General features: G+C 37.4%; 1 protein-coding gene across 2 annotated transcripts in view; it reads left to right on the forward strand.

Moving 5' to 3' along the window:
• The window catches only part of HAPLN1 (hyaluronan and proteoglycan link protein 1), a 78,700-nt gene extending 58,154 nt beyond the window's left edge, over positions 1-20,546 (forward strand). For both annotated transcript variants that reach the window (XM_053587090.1, XM_053587099.1), the window contains exons 3-5: positions 8,422-8,793; positions 16,435-16,737; positions 18,698-20,546. In XM_053587090.1, coding sequence (XP_053443065.1) covers positions 8,422-8,793; positions 16,435-16,737; positions 18,698-18,987 — 965 coding nt within the window. In that variant the 3' untranslated portion in view covers positions 18,988-20,546. The remainder of the gene's footprint in view (positions 1-8,421; positions 8,794-16,434; positions 16,738-18,697) is intronic.
• The last annotated feature ends 2,768 nt before the right edge of the window (positions 20,547-23,314 follow it).

The raw sequence follows: 23,314 nt of genomic DNA on the forward strand, positions 1-23,314 counted from the left end.
TCATTCAAAGTAATAGTAAAACATACACATTTTCTTTTTGCATGTTCCTTAACCTCTCTATAACTATGATAACCAGTGATTTTTTTCTAAGTCTAAAATAATAAGAATTAAATGCTAGCTCTTTATTCATAAATCTTATAGAACATGGACAAATATTTATTTATTTATTTATTTATTTATTTATTTATTTATTTATTTGAGACAGAATCTCACTCTGTCACCCTGGGTAGAGGGCCCTGGCATCATAGCTCACAGCAATGGCAGGCATGGGTCCCTGAGCTATAACAGTAGATCTGGGTCCCTGAGCTATAACAGTAGATCTGGGTCCCTGAGCTATAACAGTAGACCTGGGTCCCTGAGCTATAACAGTAGACCTGAGTCCCTGAGCTATAACAACAGACGTGGATCCCTGAGCTATAACAGTAGATGTGGATCCCTGAGCTGTAATGATAGACGTGGTCACTGAGCTATAATGGTAGACATGAGTCCCTGAGCTATCATGGTAGACATGGGTCCCTGAGCTATAGCAGTAAACATAAGTCCTTGAACTATAATTGTTGACATGGGTCCCTGAGCTTTAATGGCAGACATGGATCCCTGAGCTTTAGATATTACACATCTAAAATGAAAACACTTTATGAAAATAGTTATACATATTAAAGACAATATTAAAGTAGAATATACAATTTGGATATTTGTCTCTCATTGTTCTTACACATTACATTGAGCAGAAAATATAATGTAGAAAAAAATTAAGAAGTCCCTCACCTTTAACCATTTATAATTATTTTGTTTTCTTTAGACTAGAATCAATCTAATTGTTCCTGAAACTTCTCACCTGGAGTCAGAAGAACCCATTGTTTGGTCATGATTCTGATGTGTCTAGTCAGATTGCATGAGAAACTTTCCAGGTGCTTCCCTATCCACAATCCCTACTGATCTTCTCTGTCCCCATCCAGCCTTTCCTGTCCTTTTAGAAGGCTGATTGCTTTGAACCTGCCAGAGAGAAAGCATTAGTTTGCTTCCCCAGCTATTCTTGCATGCAAAGAATCTTGAACCTCCAGAAGGGCATTCCTGACAGGTTCATAGAAAATGATCTCACTCTTGCCCTGCACCCTCACCTACTTGATATGAGTTTGAGATCATCTTGAACTTTTCTCTGCCCCATTCTTGCTTTCATCTGTAGTTCATATTTTGACCTGAAGATACATAAGTGTATGTGTGCTTCTTTCCATTTGTGAGAAATTAGAGGTTTGTGTAGTCAGCATAAACTACTTGAAAAGATTCACAAGAAACCAAGAAGCCTGATAGCCTGTCAGAAGCTGAGATGGAGGAATGCCTGGAGAAAGTTTCACTGTGTACACTTACATATTTTAAAATTTTTGAATCACATGAATGTATCACCTATGCACATACTAAATAAGAATAGTATTAAAATAAATTTACAAGTAATAGGATTTAACTAACAAATAAAAAAAAAAACTTACTCTAGAATCTCTCTGGAAATATAATACAAGAAGCTGGTAGCCACGATTGTAATATATTGTTTAATGAAGGATCATATTTTCTCAGTAGACCTACTGCTGTTAATAAAAATGTTATCTTTAACATTTAATGTATTAAATGTTATTTAATACATGCAAGTTTTGCCTCATTTTCCCTTTTCCTTAAAGATACTGTTGTTTAAGATACGATTTTGAATTCTAAAGGTAAAACCCAGTGCTGGAAATGGGGTAAGTGACGATCATTCTTTGATCTAAAGAGATCGGTGCTATTTTTCATCATTTGTGATCTTGCTTGTTGGTTTCACAGGTGACTAGAGCACAGTCCTCCCGTCCAGCCCACTTCCCACCCCTGCCGAGGCCATCTTCTCTTTAACCACTGCATAGTCTTTGTGTCTTGCTCTTTCCTGTCAAACCTGCAGCTAAACCAAATTGCTTAGAATTGTGTTTTTATGGTTATTCAAAGGGCACGTGTTCTTCCTGTTGAGATCTGCGTGATCTGATGGGATGTGCTATGAAGCACCCTCTTAGGTGTTCACTTAATCTATTTTCTTCCCTTCCTATAGAGCAAAACTGATCCTGCCTCATACCTAAATTTAGTATCATTTTGGATAATGGTGATCACGAATGGGTACCATGTTATTGTCATATCCAAGTTTCATAGTGAAAAGTTAGAATACATTCTATCACTATTTTGGAGGACATAGGTTTATCTAGGAAAATATTTTTAGAATTTTTTTTTCAGGGACAGTGGAATTCTTCCCCCTATCCCCCACAAGGATATCTAAGATAAACTTTTGCTGTATAAATCTTTTAAGCTGAGCCTCTCTGCTGAAAATGGGCATGAGGTGGCTCCATGAAGCTATAGGTATCCCCTGAACATGTCTGCCATTATACCTCAGGGAACCATGTCTACTGTTATAGCTCAGGGACCCAAGTCTACCATTATAGCTCAGGGACCCATGTCTACCGTTATAGTTCAAGGACCCAGGTCTACTGTTAAAGCTCAGGGACCCAAGTCAACTATTATAGATCAGGGACCCATGTCTACTATTATAGCTCAAGGACCCAGGTCCACCATTATAGCTCAGGGACCCAAGTATACTGTTATAGCTCAAGGACCCAAGTTTACCATTATAGCTTAGGGACCCAGGTCTACTATTATAGCTCAGGGACCTATGTCTACTGTTATAGCTCAGGGACCCAAGTCTACTGTTATAGCTCAGGGACTCAGGTCTACTGTTATAGCTGAAGGACCCATGTCTACTATTATAGCTCAGGGACCCATGTCTACTGTTATAGCTCGGGGACCGAAGTCTACTGTTATACCTCAGGGACCCATGTCTACTGTTATAGCTCAGGGACCCATGTCTACTGTTATAGCTCAGGGATCCATGTCTACTGTTATAGCTCAGGGATCCATGTCTACTGTTATAGCTCAGGGATCCATACCTACTGTTATAGCTAAGCACAGGTGCTATGTAGCACTAGTGTGTTTCAGTAATAGACCCAGTATGCTGGGTACTTTATTGATGCTGGAGAAACATTGTAAACAAGAAAAAAGTGATTTTTTTAAATGAACTATGGTAAGTACAGTGACAAGGATACAAATCCATCCTAGCTGCTCATCCTCCTGCAGGCTTTGGCTACCCTAAGGAAAATAACAGCTTCCAAAGTGTTAGTCTTACACATCCCAGTCTACCAAAGTGTTAACAAATGTCATGAAATAAGGAAGTATTTGTAAAACCTTGTGTATTTTTTCTCCAAATGACTCAGCATCATGGAGTTGACAATTGAGGCTCTGTCTACGGGTTTAGGATGTCAGAGAGAAATGAGCTTTCTCTTTGGGGTGACAAACACATTTTAGAGGTTCAGAGCCTGTAGCACAGTAGTTAAGGCATCGGCCACATACACCTAGACTGGTGGGTTCGAACCCAGCCCAGACCAGCTAAACAACAATAACAACTGCAACAACAACAACAAAAATAGCTGGGTGTTGTGGAGGGCACCTGTAATCCCAGCTGCTTGGGAGGCTGAGGCAAGAGAATCGCTTAAGCCCAAGTTGCTGTGAGCTGTGACACCATGCCACTCTACCAAGGGTGACATAGTGAGACTCTGTCTCAAAAAAATAAAAAAAGAAAGTTTTAGAAATAAATAGTGGTAATGATTGTACAACATGGTGAAAGCAATTAATGGCACTGAATCGTGCATTTAAATATAGTTAAAATGGCAAGTTTTTAAATATATATTTTACCACATTAAAATGGTGCCGGTAGAGTTTTTCTTGGAGGGATATATTTTGAATATCCTTCTTAGCATCTTAGTTAGCCATCTGAAATAGGCTCCCTAATTTTTTTCTTCCAATTGGTAAAGAAAACCCCAAAATCTGGAGCATGCTTCATCTCTACATCTCTACAACATCAGGACTGGGCATCTTGCACAATCCACGGCTCAGTTTAGATAGAAATGCTTTGGTTCTTAACCTCTTCTCCTTTTCCTTGGCACTTGTATTTCTTTGGGTATTCACTACCAAGAAAAGAAAATCAACACTTTTAATACAACTGAGAACAATTGGTAATGGTGTAGTACCATATTTCTAAATTATTTTTCTGCAATTGTTTTTGTCCTAAAAAATACCACCTAAATTTCATAGCAACTACAAAGATCAGATATTTGGTCATGCCTTTGCTTTAGTTATTTGGTGAAACCAAATGATGTCCTCCAGATTTCACAGCAGATTTTGTAAAATAATAATGAGCCCCAGTGGTTCCTCACGTTCCCATTAGTGTTCTCACCAGGCCCTGCTGTTTCCCCTGGAGACGGCTCTGGGCTTTCAAGTCACTGACATTGACCCTCACTAATAGAAATGGGAAATTTGTGTACTTATAAATCGCACTCTTAAAAAATGCAGTCCCTGACATTGACTCTCAGTAACATAAATGGGAAATTTGTGTGCTTACAAATTGCACTCTTAAAAAATTCAGTCCACCACTGGACATCTTCAGTATCCTTAGTTAACCAATATTTTCAACAAACAGCCTCATTGAAGGACACAATCATTAAGGTCTTCAATAGCATATTTGAGGGTCTATGTGTAACTTTCACATTAACAGAAACTGGAAAAGGGAAAATGAACACTTAAATGCTGCCTCGTTTTATTTGTTCCTTTATATTTTTCAAAAAAGGAAAACAAGCAATATTTAGCCAAATGATCAAGGTTTATTTTTATCTTTTGCAGTTTAATTGCTATGCAATGAATTTACTCTATTGGTCAAACAGATTTAATTTAAGCATTAATCCTTTCCAATTCTATGTCAGACAAAAAATAAACAAAAACACTTTAATTATTTTATGTAACCTAAAATAGATACTAAAATCATCAGGTGACTTCGTATTTATGCTTTTCTCTTTTCAAACTGTGGAATAATTACAAGTAATCCACCAAGTTCTTTCCCATCCAAAATAAATAAGAGCTGTGGAGTATGCAGGTGGCAGAAAGGCTGGATTGGAAAGGGTTACTTTCAGACTGATCCAGGATTTTAAAGGCAGTGATCAGATTCAAGACTGTCTAGGCGAGTGGGCAGAAGTTTATAATCAGTGCTGGTGGTTCCCTTTTCTACTGTCTTTGTCCCTTTCCTTTCCTCTGCCCAACTTAGAGTTTTTACTAGCTAATGTTTGTGATGACAACCTGTGACACAGAGCCGGATAAGAACCTAAAGCTCAGTGTTCTCATGAGATGGGCTTGTAAGAGTTAGGTAAAGTTACAGGAGAGCCTGCCAGAGAGGCCAGAGCTTCTGACTCCCTGGAATGCCGATTTCTCTGATCTCACCTGTTCTGCGGCAGGCCACTCCCTCCAGCAATGTGGCCACACCCTCCAGCAGTGCCTGTGCCCTGTAATCTGCAGTGGAGAGCTTCTCAAAGCTAGCCAGCAGTGACTATTCTCAGGGCCATGCTAGGGGTTAACGTGTCACACATCTTTCCCAGGTTGTTTGAATCTCATCCAGGGACTTCTGTCATCTACCACCTGAGCATCCCCTCTGCCTGCTATAAGAAATAGGAATGCTAGAATTTTACATGAAAGGCTTGTTGGAAAAGTTATTTTTGTGAAATCAGTGGATTCGGAGTATCTGCTCATTTTTCAATCTTATACCATATAAGTCATCTGCTGGAGTGGGAACAAAACAAAAACAAAATCAGAAGCCTACACTTCTAAAGTACTATAAGTATGTTTATAGTTAACCACAGAAAAAGATGAGAAGTCTCAGTACCTCATATAAGAGTTTTGATCTTTGCTTTAATTCTTCTAATGGCATAAAACTTACATAATATTTAGACCGTGTATTCATCCTGGAACAGTTATGAATACACTGCACAGATTTCTGAGTCTCCTATACAACACAGGGGGCATTTTATGCATCTATTTTTCACTCCCACATGGTTCAAAACCTTACATGTTCATATCTGTGATCCTAGCACTCTGGAATGCAGAGGTGGGAGGATCACTTGAGGCCAGGAGTTCAAGACCAGCCTGAGCAAGAGCAAGACCCCACCTCTACAAAAAAATAGAAAAATTATCTGGGTGTGGTGGCAGGTACCTATAGTCCCAACTATTTGGGAAGCTGAGGGAGGAGGTTTGTTTGAGCCCAGGATTTTGAGTTTGTTGTGAGCTATGATGACAACACTGCTCTCTAACCAGGATGACGGAGTGAGACCTTATCTCAAGAAACAAACAAAAATTTTTATTAGTGAATGAAACTGTGGAAGCTTAGTATACGCTAAGATTTTGGTCAATACTGGACAGAAAGATATGTATAATCTAGGCAGTAGGAATGGTTAACTCGTAGTGCACGGTTACTATTAGTCAGCCACTGTTCTAAGCATTGTATGTATCACAGGTTAATTTTATATGGTAGGTATTGCTATCCAAATTCATATAGAAGGAAATTGGGGCTTAGAGGTTGAACAACTTGCCCAAGGCTACAGAGCTACTAAATGGAGGAGGAGAGGTTACACCAAGGTCTGTACCACATTAAAATCCTTGCTCCTAACTACCATAATATCTTCTATCGCAGTGCCTTTGGTCATTAATATTAACTTTAAACTAAATAATATGAAAAAAATGATGAAACTGAAACCTCTTGTACCCATGTGTCATATCTCAATTTGTGTCAAGCATGAGAAAACCCAGTGTCCCACTATAAATACTGGGTAGGAAAAACTCCCTATGTCCCTCAGCAAACAGCAAACAGCACATTTTCCTCCTCCCTGAGAGAAGAAATGAGAGATATTTAGGTAGAATTTAGATGCAGCCATTAGTATTGTAGGGGGAAAATTATACATAGATTTGGATAGATTTATCTCTTGAGAGTCTATGGTCCTAAATAAGAAGATAATGAATGGAATATAAAGAAAATGCTTAATGATCTCAGTTGGTGATTTTTTTTCAGTTAAATATTAAATGACACCATTACCCTGTCCAATCATTAACTGTTCAAAGTGGGGGCATTAATGGCTTTGTTAAACTTCACAGTTTTTTTGAGGATTGGGGATCCTTTATAAATGCAATGGTATACTCATTTAAAAATACTATTTCTGATTGCTATATGATAAAAACAGAAATGTGGTGTCTATTTTGGGGATACTTTCTATTTATAAAATCAGAATCCTATGTGTACCATTAAATAACTAAGTTTTGAGATCTGTCTCAAGATGAGTGGGTACTTTTCCTGGTGATCTGTACATCTTAAATGGTTCACGGCCAAGGATTATTCAATACATTATGCCTAAAGCAAGAGGGCTGCAGACCTTCATGAAAGACAACTTCAGCAGCTTTTAAAAGCTGTATAGTGACAAGAAGGTATATGTGTCCAGGAGCAATAGCTTTCTTATTTTCAAATCTTGTACATCCTCAAAAGATAGTATCAAGGTCAAAAGCACAACACACTAACCAGGGGGAAACCCGGAGAAAGCCAAGATCGGCGAATAACAGCTGGTATCTAGAAAACGGCAGCCCTGATGACTTGGCAGGCTTGGAATAATGAGGTGCTCTTTGGAAGGCAATAAAGTCCCTGGAGGTGGGAGGAGGGAAATCAAAGGGCAAGCAAAGGAAAGGTGGAAGCAATAAGATAACTGTAAAAGAAGACACTGCAGAAAGCAAATGGAGAGGGAGTAGAAGAATATTTAAGGGAATGAAGAAGCAAACACTTAGTGATTGGTCAGAATATAATTTTATATATGCTTTTTCATTCAACTTCTGGGGAATATATTTCAAAATCTTCCAGAGTTTGTCAGAAGTGTTGGCTAACAAAGGTTTCTGGTGTCTAGACTTTGTGGGCGAATGAAACACATGTCGTTTGAAACGCTCCAGACTAGCATAACACAGATGTGTAATGAGTGGAAGCCGGGACTAGGAGGATGTTCTGAGTTTTGCAGCCAGAACAGCACAATGTATAGTAGTTGGCCTATAAATATAATACAAACTCTGTGTATTAGAAAGCTGGCAGGGGCTTAACTTACCTTGAAGTTTTTTGGTTAACTTTGATGAAATAGGCATGGAACTCCCTCCCTTCTCTTGGTCTTGTTTCTGTGCTTTTGATATTTGAAATGTAGAATAAAAATGGAAACAGTGAGTGAGTGTATTATGAAAGCACTCCACTTCAGATGAGTGTGGAGTCTTAGATCGAATATCTCTTACTGATTATAATACACATTATTTTGTTTGGGTTCAAAAGACATAGCCACTTTATAGATGCCTTCTAGTTACTAGAGTGCCTTTCTATCGTCAAATGAGATTGTGTCAAGAAGCTAATCTCACAGAGCCAGTCTCTGTCAGATGTCCCATATACGCAGCATATTTCACTTTATAAAAAATTCCTGAAAGCGTACTAATGGTTATTTTTTCTTTTTCTTTCTTTAACAGCAGAAAATGGCCCCCGTTTACTCGTGGAAGCAGAACAATCCAAGGTATTCTCACACCGAGGTGGCAATGTTACACTGCCATGTAAATTTTATCGAGACCCTACAGCATTTGGCTCAGGAATCCACAAAATTCGAATTAAGTGGACCAAGCTCACTTCGGATTACCTCAAGGAAGTGGATGTTTTCGTTTCCATGGGATACCACAAGAAAACCTATGGAGGCTACCAGGGTAGAGTGTTTCTGAAGGGAGGCAGTGACAATGATGCTTCTCTGGTCATCACAGACCTCACCCTGGAAGATTATGGGCGATACAAGTGTGAGGTGATTGAAGGACTAGAAGATGATACCGCTGTGGTAGCATTAGACTTACAAGGTAAGTATCTATAAATCATGTTAAACATAGAAGCAGTAATTAATCTTTTCTTTCACGAGGAGCAATGTCTAGCGGTTACCATAGTAATGAAGTGAGAAACCAGAGTCCATTTCTAGCACGTTTTCCTATGCTTTTGTATTTGCAGACTGCCTGTGATTCGAGCTTTCATACTTGAAGTGCGTGCACAATGCTTATGCACAAACTGAAGCTATTTGCAACTAAGAGAAACGTGCAGTGGAACTGAATTAACAACTTTCACAAACTGCCTTGTGCTATTCAAAATTTAAATTCCTTTATAGGATTATTGAGAATTTCAGATGATTGTAGACATTTTTATTATGCTTCTAAAATTATCTTAGTTTCAAAATAATGGCAAGTTTTGTAAGGGACATCTGCTGTCTAATATATGTGTAATTATATTCTGTAAAATGGCTGCAAAATCTTAATTTAGCAAAAAATAATCCCTAGTTTTATTTGAATATTCTTATAAGAAAGTAAAATTTTTGGTAGTCCAGAGTTGCACAGACAATAAATAGCAAAAGGTCAAGGAATGTTTTTGGAGGAGGGTGGGATTTTAATTCTTTTTTTTTTTTTTTTTTTTTGTAGAGACAGAGTTTCACTTTATTGCCCTTGGTAGAGTGCCGAGGCATCACACAGCTCACAGCAACCTCCAACTCCTGGGCTTAGGCGATTCTCCTGCCTCAGCCTCCCGAGTAGCTGGGACTATAGGCGCCCACCACAACGCCCGGCTATTTTTTTGTTGCAGTTTGGCCAGGGCTGGGTTTGAACCCGCCACCCTCGGTATATGGGGCCGGCGCCCTGCTCACTGAGCCACAGGCGCTGCCCAGGGATTTTAATTCTTAAATATGTGAAACATTCAGTAGCTTCAAAAATGAACAGGTACACGGATGCCAAGCTGTACAGTAAAAAGTGACCTTGCATCCTGGCCGCCCCTCTGCCCTTTAGTTTCTCGTGTATCTCAAAACACTTTATTTCTCATAAATTTCGGCATTACTTTACACTGAAGGATGAATTTTGGCAGCATTGACAGAATACTTTCCTTCCTTATGTACATAAAACTATACATGTTTTATAGTTTTCTTGCTACAAGCTTGGGGAGATTTGTGGTCTTGGAAAAATATCTGTCCACTAGCATATCACTGAATAGTTGACCTTCCAAATCATATAGAATCCCATCACACATATGAAAATTTAGTTACATTTTATATCTAATAAATCACACAATGTTGTAAAGTGCACTTCTGTGACCTTTCCTTGTCTCACAGTGGTAGTTCTGGGCTCCTAATTATAGGAAATCTTGTACTTTCCATTCTTATTGATTCACATTAATATCCATGAACATTGGCCTTATTCAGGATGGAAGCAGTAGTTGGTTTAGAGAAGACAGTCTGTCATCAAGTGTTAGTTGAGAACCTTTACAAAGGCTACTACCTTGAGCTGTAGTGCCAAGAGGCCACATCAGTTTTGTGTCTGGGGCAGGTCACTTATCCTTGTGGTACTTTGGTTTCCTCATTTAGAAAATAAGAGTTTAAATTATTATGTATTGTTAATTTTTCTTCTAAACCCCAATATTATATGCCACAATAGCTTCTAAACTTAAGTAATTTACAACTAGTATCTACTGTCTCCCTATATTTATTTTTTAAAAATGAAATTTTAAGTAAATAGATACCAGTATAACTTGCCAGAAGTTGAGGAAGTCATAAAAATAAATACAATGAAAATAAGATATTTCTAAATTCTAGCTGGATACCACTGCTTGGTAATGGTTTTGAGCACAAAGCCTGTTTTCTCATTGTTCGAAAGAAAACTTAGCCCATGTTGGAGGATAATGCATTCTAGGGTCAAACTAAGACTTTCTCCAAGACACAATTAGACATTCTGTAGGAGAACTATAAGAAAAGAATTTTTTTTTCCTAGGCACTGCACCAACCCAAATCTCCAAATTCTCCATGCTTTGAGAACACTTCCCTACCATATAACACATAAGCATAGGAGCCAATAAATGTGGTCCAAGAAACCAATTTAATTGATAAATATTTTTACAGATGTTGTTTGGGTCCATGAGATACAAAGAAATTTTTTCATTTCACAATCTTACAGTTCATTAAAGATTCTAAGATAATTTCATGACTTAAGGCAAAATTCAGTAAAATGAGTGGGTACAAACAAATTCCTATAATCCTATGCACTACTTATTTTGCTCATTGTCAGTAATCCCCATTTATAGATGAGGCTTAGGGAAAACATCTTTTTTAAGATAACATGGCCAGCCAGCTCTTCTAAGAGCTAGAGCTGGGATTTGATACCAAGGCATTAGATGAAGCCTATGTTCTGACACACTGTGGTCTGGAGATTTGCAAGAAGGAGAAAATTCCCTGCTGGGAGAAAAGAGCTTTTAAAAGGCAGCAGGCTTTATCATCTTCAGGCTTCAGAAGACTCTTAAAGGCCCCAAAGTTATTGGGGAAATTTCTTAGAAACTGTCCTCTGATCATACTGCATGAATCAGTGTGCTCATGGTAGCTGTTAAATTCTCTCTGCACTCCTACCATGATGTTCTGTCTGACCTGTACAAGGTCACAGTACCTTATACAGAATTCTATTATAACTCTACTCACAATTTGTTTTGTAGATATTTGATGTTTGCAAAACTTTTCTTGTTTCCTTCTGCTAATCATGATCTACATGCGGGCTGTCAGGTACTGAGAACAAAGTCAGTGCTCTGCTCGGTACCTAATTTACAAAGCATCGCAACTTGGAAATATAAGAGTGTGCATGCAGTAGGGACGGGCACTGAAAATGCTCTTAAGGAAGAGACACGTGATTTGGAGCTTTCATGGACCTCTCTCCTCAAAGGGGAGAGAGCATGAAAAAGCCAGAGAAAGAGCATCATAGATTAGAGAGAGAAATTCCTGGAAGCAAAAACCTCAGGAAGCATTGGCATTCCAGCTGCCTTGTTTCAGTCTCAGCTTGCTGAGAGGGTGGGATCAAATCTTTTTTAATTTTTATTGTAGCTAATTTCAAACGTTCAGAAAAAATAGAAGGACTAGCATAATGAATCTCATATGCCAACATCTACCTTCAAAAACTGTCATAACACAGCCATATTTTATCTTGCTTTATTTACTCCAAATATCACTGAATAATAATTTAAGAAAAACTCAGACAAGGTATTATTTTATCTAAATATCAGCATAAGGTAAAGATTTTTATTTTAAAATAAAATGGCCAAAACAAATTAAGATACCCACAAGAATAAAATGAAAGCCATAAAAACAAAATTTGATTGATAACCTGAGGATAATTTTCACATAGTCTGACCTAGACAATCAAGGTGCATCACATAAGAATTTCAAATCTATGGTAAAAGACACACCTTGTGGTTTTCATTGATTAGCTCTTGTTCCAGTTTCTGACCTTTTTCAATATCAGTTACTTGTTATTTTTGCAGTTTTTGGCCAGGGCCGGGTTTGAACCCATCACCTCTGGCATATAGTGCCACAGGTGCCACCCAATGTCAGTTACTTTCTTACAACTACCACCTACCAGTCAGATTAGTTTCACTCAAGCTCCCCATTAGTCTTCTGATATGCATCAGAAAGGCCAGGAGAGCTTATTATTTTAGATGTCATGATTGAATTGCCTTTTCCAAATAAAATTGCACATTGTCCTTAATACCAAATAAATGCTATTTCACCAAAGAATTCTACCAATTAAAAAAAATGCTCCTTCATGAAACTTAAATTATGTGGTTTCTCTTTATAATGTAAGCTTTTATTCTGTCTTGAATTCAAACCATATATTCTGTCACACTGTGGATTCTTTACAGGAAGAGGTCACACGCAGTCCTGCACCTTAGAGTACCAAGCACAACAGAGCCTGGCTCTTAGTTGTGACCAAAGAACATAATAGTGTTGATAAAAAAAAAAAAAAATACATAAATCCTTATAAAGATTGACTTCCATGTGAGTTGGAATTAATTATGGAAATATGATATTTTCATACAAAATCATGAATTAGGTAAAGCCCTCTGATCAATGCCAGTTGCCCACATTGCTAGAAATAGCCCCCAACAAGAAAGAAGCTTTATACAAATAAAACAAGAGGGTGTCACTAGAAGCTCAGTACAAAGTTTGGGGGACAGAATTCATCTCAGCAATCAATAAATACTCAAATAATGATGGGAAAAATGTGCTTCCAACCTTCCACTCTATTAGTTTTCCATGGGTTAACATGGGACCTAATACATAAAAATACAGTCCAAGAACTTTCAGAAATAGACAATTTCAGAGATATACATAGCACTGATAGGCATTAGGAGATGCCCTGAGAAAGATTAAATTGTTTCTACTATATGGTCTTTCCCTTTTTATCATTAAAAGTATTTACTTTGTGTAGTTATTGAAACTTACATTAACTTTTATATGTACATGTCCCAGGATATGAAAATTCTTCATATGTTTAACAAATTGATATTTGCCTACAACTTAGATGAATTGGGCTGTGTAATTATAAATCTTAAAGAATGTGTCCTTCAAGCATATTTCAATGAACTAAAGTCCTCACATCATTTAGTATTATTCTTTTCTATGTGACGTATCGTCCTTATTAATTGCCTGTGTGATAATACAAACCAGCCTTTCAGGGAAAAGTGAAGAGCCTTTGGTTATATTTTGACATATGTGTATAAAGGATAAATGAATCAGATCTTCCTTGGAAAATAATCAAACATCCTTCTTTCCCACCCATAATAGTTTAACTTTTCTTATTTTTACAACACTGAATGAAAGCAACCATTTCCTCCATTATTCATCTGTGAGAACTGCAAGTTTTTCCAGAGAGCCAAAAAGCCTTCTGCAATTGGATGTTGAAATCTTAACTAGCTAGAAGTTTAATAAGGAAAGAAATAAAATACTAATAAACATGTAGTTTCAAAAATGTCCCTGCTTATAAAAAACATCTGATTATTGAAATGTGTACAATACAATGAAACTTTTAAAACTTTGAGGAAGGTGTAGAAGTTGACTTTGATTTACTTGGAGTGTGTTCTTTCTACCACCATCAAACATTAATTAAAATCTGGTAGGTCTTTTGAGTTAACACAACAGTAAATTGACCATGTATAGTTATGATTATAAAATACTAACATTTTAATGTAAGATTTCACTTTGACTTTCAGAAATGACTGAATTAAATTACGTTAAATTCCATATAATTTCATTCTGTTAAATGTCAAATAAAAATGTACTGGATTTAGAACTCAATCAATCATATTCCAACAGTTAATCAAGGACAAATTACTAAAGAAAATTTTTTCCTAATGCTTGTAAGAGTCCACCAAAATACACTACAGTGAATTTAAACCTGAAAGCCTTTCCAGATCTCTAAAATTATTAACAATTAAAATATCCAACATTCTCTCCTGTTACCATCTTGAGCCCTGCGGGAAATGGAAGTCAACCAAAGTGGCTTCTTTCTCTCTTGAGATAACTTTGAGATTTATCCTTACTCAAGATCTAGCTGCTGAAAGAATCTTGATTGGTAAACTGAATATTTTCCCTTTCATCAGCATTCCTAGGGCTGCTGAGAAAAGAGGATAAAGACAGGAGAGAGGGGAGCATTATGGTAGCTATTTCCCAGCACTCCCTGAATTCCTAGCTCAGTGCCCAGGCAAAGCCCTCCTTAGATAGAACCATCTCCAGGCTTTCCTCCCCTTCACCACAGGAGTTGGTGGCGACCAAGAGAGTCTTTTTCTCCTTTGTTTTGGCTCTAATTCAGCTTATAGATCCCTCAGCCAAGAACCTGAGAAGGCAGAATGAGATCAGGAAGCCTTCTTGGATCTCTGCCTTTTGTGGACAGTGCCAGCTGGACTGCCCTAGAGGGACAAACATGTCCTATAGAGGCCTTCGGTGGACATGGCTTGATTTAAGACTATTGACATTTCTCCTTGGAGAGTCTTCTAGGACAATTTATGAAAGAAAATATTTCCTGTGTACTGGGGTTATGCAGTTAGTGAATTGCGTATCATCTTGAACAGGCTCTACAGTCTCATAAAATAGCACATGTGCTGTAACCCACCCAATTAGTGTCAGCAAAACACTAATTGCCTTCCACAAGCTAAAACTCTAATTATTTCTAACTATACCAAACATTCAAGGAAAGTTCTGAATATTCATTCTACATTAATTATCTTTTAATAACATAGGGGAGATACTGTGACACAGTGGTACTTCTTAAAGTTCAGGAAATAATGCAACTTTGCTCCCTTATCTGGTAATCCTCACCCTATAAAGAAATTGTGCAGAATATAGAGACAGCTCTATCACCTCTCATAATTCTTTGACTCAAGGATCTTTGGGTCAAAGAAACGCTTTGGGAAAGCCATTATACCTTCCCAGATAAAGTCAAATGCCAAGTCACCCTGTTTACATTTGCTAAGGGATTTTTATCTTCTAAAATATTTAACTTCAATTCTTGAGCATTAATAAGTCAATCAGCAGCTGCCTACTCTGCTTTTTCTTCAGTTCTTCAAAGTTTTGAAGAATTATGTAGGATAACACTACACTTGGCTTTTAATCTTATCTACTTAGATAAACAATAAAAATCTTGGATGTATTGCAGTAATTCTTGAGCATTAATTAGTCAATCTGCAGATGCTATTCTACCTTTTATGGGACAAGTTTAGGAAAGTTCATTCTTTGTATTTCTGATATTTTTTTTTAAAAAACTTAGTTTCAGTTTGCAGTGTACAAATATGGATGTTGAAAATGATAATGGACTTTTTCAATGAAAGCCGCTGTTTTAGGAGTGCTGTTTTATGTAAAGGGGGGGGAATAAGATTAAGGGCTACATTAAGAGTTAAAACAAATAAGAAAGCCAGGATGCTTTTTATAAAGGCATGCCTCCCTGTACAGAATTGTCTTATTAATATGAAATGTGTTTAAGTTTTTGTCAGCTATTCAAAGGAGTTTCCCTACCCTTAAGAAGCTACCTAAATGGAAGTCACTTATCTGCAAGTTATTAGGAGCATGTAAAAGGATGAAGTATACATATACATTTGAATCTTTGGTTAACATGTTCCTTTATACCTCCAAAGGTTTCTTTAAAAGACTATATAAAACTGATTACTAATTTTAAAAAAATTACTAAATAAATTGCAAAGTTTGAAAGAATACCTTTCTTTAAGCCTTGCGTTCCCCACCACTCTCAGCATTCAGTACGATTTCCACGTCCTCCACCAACCCTTAGTCTTGCATACTGACTTTCCCCTAGGGGAAAAGGGCTCAGCTGTAATCTTTCCTAGGGTTGGTAGTGGAAGGTGAGTTCTCAGGGCTATTTGGAAACTGGGACAGATCTCTTCAGAAAGGAGAATTTCATGGCTTGGGTTGAGTTCTTGACAAAAGAGGTAAGTCACTGAAGCTATCAAACCAAATAGCTAATTGTGAGTTACTCAGAATGGAGAGGCTGTTTTAAAGGGAAAGGGAGCATGAGTAACTGTTGCTGGTTGACCAGACGGCTCCATCATCTGAGATATTCTATTGTTTTTCATGCCAGGTGGGATTGATTCTGAGTTGTTACTTTTCCTACCATTAGTGAGCCCTTGCCTTCTCCTTTGGACAGGTGTGGTATTCCCTTACTTTCCACGACTGGGGCGCTACAATCTCAATTTTCATGAGGCCCAACAGGCCTGTCTGGACCAGGACGCTGTGATAGCCTCCTTCGATCAGCTGTACGATGCCTGGCGGGGCGGGCTGGACTGGTGCAACGCTGGCTGGCTCAGCGACGGCTCTGTGCAGTATCCCATCACCAAGCCCAGAGAGCCCTGTGGGGGCCAGAACACAGTGCCTGGCGTCAGGAACTACGGGTTTTGGGATAAAGATAAAAGCAGATACGATGTTTTCTGTTTTACGTCCAACTTCAATGGTAAGATACTAACTGTACTGCTTTCCTTTCTATCCCAGAGACCAATCTGTACTACGTAGGATAACTACACTTGGCTTTTAATCTTATCTACTTAAATAGATAAAAAAAATGAAAAAACCTTGAAGTATTGCTCTAGTTTAGAAAGCTATGAAAAGTCTTTGAATGTCATTTTTTTAAATATCCATAAAATTCAACCGAAAACGCTATTTCCAGTATTCTTAGATTTTATGGCATCTGATTTTTATTATGACATAGATAAAACTGTCATGCGGTATGAGGTTTATCTGTTATTGCCAAAGACGCTGCTGCCACTGTTGCCCTCCATGAAATATGGCTCTCTCAGTTTAAGTAAGGGTGGTTTCAGCATTACCCACACTCTCCCTCTCTCAATTACTACATACAAAGGGGGAAGGGAACAACAAAAATTAATTAGAGCTACATAATTTGTGGCAACCAGGACAGAATAAAAATGTGGGACTTCTTGTTTAAAAACATAAAGAATTGGGGCAATGCCTGTGGCTCAAAGAGTAGGGCGCTGGCCCCGTATACTGGGGGTGGTGGGTTCAAGCCCAGCCCTGGCCAAAACTGCAAAAATATAAAGAATTGTAAGACAATGATAGCAGAGCATTGAACCACACATGGTGTCCTTCTAAGTGTGGGGACCATTGTGAGTGCACAGGTCACATGCCAGTGAAGCAAGCTGCGGCCTTATCATTTTTATATTTGAGGTTGCTGGTAACATCCTTTGGGGAAAATAGAAAGAGATCAGAGGTCAGCAAATTTTCTTCTTATATAAAGGACTAGATAGTAAGTATTTTGGTCATTGCTGGTCATACTCTACCTTTTGCAACTACTCAACATAGCTTTCCATGCTGTAGCTCAAGCAGCCACACACAGCACTCAACAGATGGACATGGCCGTGTTCCAGTAAACCTTTATTTACAAAAACAGGCAGCAGGCCAAATTTGACTTGTGTGTTATAGTTTGCTGACCCCTGGTATAGAAGATAGAACTAACGTTCTAGTGAATGTTCCAAAGGCTTCTACCCTTTCTCTAAATCCCATTTCAGTCTAAAAAGAACTGGCAAGCATTCATTTCTGATCAATAATAGGTGTTTAATGAGAGGCAGGAGGCATCACATCACAATCCAGTCAGATAAGAGGAGAGTCTGATTAAAACTAAAACTAGAATGACTGAGAAAATATTCAGTTGGTGGAAGTCGTATTTTATTCATGTCTAATACATATTAAAGTAACCTCAGTAAATAGCACCACTCAGTAAATGGTTGAGACTAACTTATCTTCTTACAAAACCAAGAAATGGTGTCAGGGCTCCGACAGACGGACAGTGAAAAGAAAACCCAAATCCATCATCTTTGCTAGTGAGCAACCCGGACTAGGTTCCCACGCGGAGTGCGTGTTATTTGCAGCAAGTGACTTCCTGTATTTTATGCATCTCCGTACAGTTGTCTTTGAGTGAGAATAATGTCTTATTGATACCTGTAATGAAAAGGACTTGAAGGCTTTTGATTTTTTTTTTTAATGGACTTTTCTGTCAGGAACGTTTTTTTGATCCTTTCACATTCAAATTTTGCTTCTCCAGAAACTTGCTGCTGGGGTCCAGGCTTGCCACAGTTAGAATTTAAATAGCTCTTGCTTTTAACATGGAATTCTGTCTGCTCTAGGGCCACAGAAGGGCTCTTTTAGTCACTAATTAACTAACAGAAACTGCATCTGTCACTTCCTTTTTCTTTCTAAAGCTTTAAAGGGCATGTCTGAACACATATTAAGGGGCCAGGGGAAAAACTAATTTAGCAGAGAGCGACCTAGGGGCTGCACATTTCATAGACGATGCTGCGCTCCAAACACTCCCCAGCCTCGCTCAGGTTCCCCGCATGGAGGAAGCCTTTGGTTTTGGCCTTCCTCCCTCTCCCTCTGACCCTGTCTCCCTCTCTCCCCAGGGCGTTTTTACTATCTGATCCACCCCACCAAACTGACCTACGACGAAGCGGTGCAGGCTTGCCTCAAGGATGGTGCTCAGATCGCGAAAGTGGGCCAGATCTTTGCTGCCTGGAAACTTCTGGGCTATGACCGCTGCGACGCGGGCTGGTTGGCAGACGGCAGTGTCCGCTACCCCATCTCCAGGCCGAGGAGACGCTGCAGCCTCACCGAGGCCGCAGTGCGCTTCGTGGGGTTCCCAGATAAAAAGCATAAGCTGTACGGCGTCTACTGCTTCCGAGCATACAACTGAGGGGGCCCCTAGAGCGCGTCGGCTTTAAAGTCACCAAGAACATGTGAAAGGTTTTTGTTGTCAGTATGAACTCACGCAAGCTACCAAAACTGTGATAACCCTTTTTTACTTACTGTAAAGAGTCATTTTCATAAAGACCAATTCATTAATTTGTTTTTGTAAAGCTATCATTCAATATATATTATAAATTAATATAATTTTAAGGGAAGCTTTACATAAGAAAGCTTTAGAGCTAAACTGTTGAAGCTATATCCTCCCAACAGAGTATCCTTCCACGAGCGGGCATGCAATAGGTTGAGAACGGCTAGGGTTAAGGGAAGGCAAGTAAAGCTACTCAGAGCAGCGGCTCTCACAAGCACAAATTTTACACATTTGTACAATTTTGAAATGCACTACCATGAACCAGTTACAACACACGATTTGAAATACAGGCTTCTTTACATGAACTGAGAAGTTATACAAAACTCAGTTTCACAAGGGAACAATCTATACTTTTCTAAAAGTTCGTATCTCAAGCCTGCACTAAACAGACTATTTTACTCTTTAAAATTCTGCCTTTTTGACCAAAAACAAAACAAAAAAATTCGTATGGATTTCAGTGCATAGTAACAAGCACAGTTCTAACTCCTTCATAATTCCATTTATATGAAGTATGAGACTAAGCAGGTAATATTTAACCAAGGAAAACCTTCTACCATGTTATAATTAAAATTACATACATCTAGGAAGGATTGTTTTATCTTTTGAGTAGCTTTACTGAGTTATATTTAAATTCTAAGGGCCATTTGCTAAGCAGCATTTAGCATCTACTCAGGGCAGTTATATACATGAACTGCTGGACAGATAAATGGTAAAATTTAGCAGCTTGATTTATGTTAGCCTATAAAATGTTATTGTCCTACAAAAATAACTTTATTTAATATTTCTTTTTTATTACATTATGTGAAAAAATTACATCATAAAAGCAATGAATAACTATATACTTGCCTCGCCAAGGAACAAAGACCCAACTTTCCAAATTCTTATTATTCCTATTTGTATATCCACCAGAAAGTCCAACTGGTGCCTGTGTTTGGGGGGAAAGGTCAACCATGGAGGTCTAAACGTTCTCCCAAATAGACAATGTGGTCAATAATGTCCCTTTCCTTGCTGGTCATCATTAGGCTTAAAGGAAATGCTGAAGTTGTCATCAAAGAGTTTACACTAAAATCTTCTGGCCTTTAAAAGAAAGGTTAAGTCCAGCTTCAAACAACAACTTTCCACATTAGCAGCTCCGATCTTAAATAAAGTTCTGTTTTCCTATATTTTTATGATTGCTGAGACCCCACAGGGACCAACATTTGTATTCAAATTACATTTCAGGGTTTCCCATTGTTTCACAAATGAGTTCTAATAAATGGGATTTAGTGTAAGAATCCAAGTATGACATAGCTGGTATGCTTTCAAGAATGTTTTTATGTAGATTTTCCTTCCATGAACATGAGTAAATAAATCTGTTTCCTGAATTGATTGTGGTTGCATTTAAAGCTCTGTAATAATGCTAATAAATTTACTCTATAAATGTAGAGTTATGTGTGTGGAAGGTATAGAACAAGTGGAAGTCCGTGAAAACATAACCATATTCATATGCTATCTAGAGAAAATGTAAATAAACGTAGATCGTTTCTGTCATCAAAAAATACCTGAAAATGTTCAGATGCTTTAATATTAAAAGATGACAATGTATGCATGCACATTTTTAAGTTAGGTTGGATATGCAAGTTGTACAAAACTATAAATCCAAAGAGATTGCGAGTTTAAACTTAAACACTGTTGGTATAAATAGAAATCACCCTTCTAAATTAAAGATACCTGAATGGCCTAGGATAAGACTATTATATTATTTAAAGAAGGGACTATCTCCAAAGTAACAACTCTAACACCTGAAATATGGGGGCTAGCTCGCTGGAGAAAGTTCATACTTGAAGTATTATTATCTATGCTATAAGAAATTTGTTGGAAATATAAGCGAGAACAAATTTCTTTTGAAGCAGGCATATAATTTTCGGTTACTATTGCAGAACTCTACCTTTATAATGTTAAGTATAGTAGCATATCTTAACTTTTAAATACTTATTAGCAGAGGAATTGGTGCTGATTAAAATCTCTGGAGTGACTGTTAGCCAATTAAAATCTATACCAATTGCACACCATCTTGCCATTCTTGTATAAAACAAAAACAAAAATCTTAACATAGTGAACACTGCTGAGCAGAATTTTTATCTTCAAATTTTGCCCAAAGGATCAGAATTTCCATGCCCTTTAGACTTCTACTTGAATGAGTCTTTTTAATGTTCTCATTTTGCTGTTTTTCCCGCCAAATGTCTATTTTCCTATTTCATTTCCTAATATATCTCACTGAGAATATCTGAAAAAAAGAAAAGGTTATTCTAGTACAAGCCTGGCAGAACGTTGGTACAATACTGGCCAATTCAGAAGTTGCTCTTTAGACTTGGATTCCAAGAGTATCAGAGGGATGAGATGGGCGGCTGAACTAGGAAAATTTGTTTCCATTATTTTGTTCATAATTAACACAAAGTATATCTGCAAATTTCACTAAAATTGAAACAAAAAGAAGCAATTCATATAAAAACAGAAGTGAAAACAAGTTGGTCCCATTAACACTGGATGCCATTTTTGAATGATTGCTGCCATATTTTATCACAGTAATTTTTAGCCAAATATGATATTTGTAAATTTAAACTTTCTCTCACGAAAAGGGGGCCGGAACCTGTTAAAGTGTTATTTTATGCAATATTATAGTCGCTTATTATTTTGGCAATTAGAAGTAGACTCAAAGGAGATTCCAATTTGGTTGCTGGCAGCCATACTGGGTTTCTTGGCTTTAGTACTCCAAAGAATAGGTGGTCTCATGGACTAGCTGACCACTAAGGAGGAGTTGAGTAAAGGGAATCACTTATCAGTTTTAGCATAAGGTAGATCAATGGATAAATGACATGGTTTTCTTGAGAAGTTAATCATGATAGCTCACTACTGCCACAGCAGCAATGGGTATACAGTAAAAGATAGGAAAAATACAAGTCATTAAACCACCTGATTAAAAGAAAATCAGTAGTTAAAGGCATTTAATAGATACCAAGTATAAATTTGAGAAGAACCAATGTATATCACACACACAAAAAAATGTTTTCATTTTCTGTAAGATATAATGAACTGGTAAACAAATATTAAAAATCAATTTTGTGTTACTGCAGTATCTTTTGAGTCTTCTGAGTTATAAAATCTTAGCTATTTTGCTTTCTGTCAAACTCTGTAAATACATTATTTCAAAAAAAAAAGGCATTTAATCCATCCTTGTTCTGATATATTTAAGTTCATTTTGTAAACATATAGCAATTCCCATTTTCTAGTGTTTTTTGCAAAGTTAAAAAAGAAAAAAGAAAAGTATATCTATGGTGTCACCAAATCAGCAATAGTCCTGTCCCAAAATCTATTGACTTTTTTTCTCATTGTATACAATTTATAGCATAATTTATTTTGCTCACCAGGTTAATGATCCCAGAAATCTGTGACATTGTTGATTAGATTAATATACTTGAAATGCTTTATAACTTAATTATGAATACTGAATTAAAAGAAAAGTTTTCATTTTGGTAGTAAAGTCCTTCTTTGTAGTGCTTTATGTCCCAACAATAAGGAACACATTTTCCAATATTTCCATCCCTACCTTGAATTTTCACCATGAAAACTAGATGGATTCTGGATTTTCCTGGTATATGGAAATGAATTCTTAGGTGAAAATATCTATTGCTGGTGCAATGACTTCACTGGAAACACACTTAAATGAGTGTGAGGCATTGCCATTCAGACGAAATGGTAGACTTCAACATGTTTCCTATACTTTTTTGGAATACAGTGAGTAAGCTTAGAGAAGAAAAAAGTCCAAGGATCATATAAAATTAAATGATCTACTTTTAGCTTTTAAGTTCTCACATAGATGAAAGATCTCATTGTCACTTTGCCAACAATTTCCATATATTGCAGCCAGTTCACATATAAAACCTGCTTGCTACTAATATTGTGAGGTCTTATAATGGAGTTTTATAATACTTAAATAAAAACAAGTAAACTACTCAGATGTGATGTCCTTAGTTCCCTAATCACATAATAAGGCTTAATACCAAAACTATTCTTGTACATTATGGACACTGTCCAAGATGGTCAAATATGTAAGGAGAATAACAAAATGAAGGATTAGTGGGAGCATGAAGAAGACAAGGAATTGAGAAAAAAAACTGACACCAAAGAGTAGGAAAAGAGTATTTCC

Source organism: Nycticebus coucang, chromosome 1 (assembly GCF_027406575.1).
Source record: "Nycticebus coucang isolate mNycCou1 chromosome 1, mNycCou1.pri, whole genome shotgun sequence".
NCBI classification, from domain to species: domain Eukaryota; kingdom Metazoa; phylum Chordata; class Mammalia; order Primates; family Lorisidae; genus Nycticebus; species Nycticebus coucang.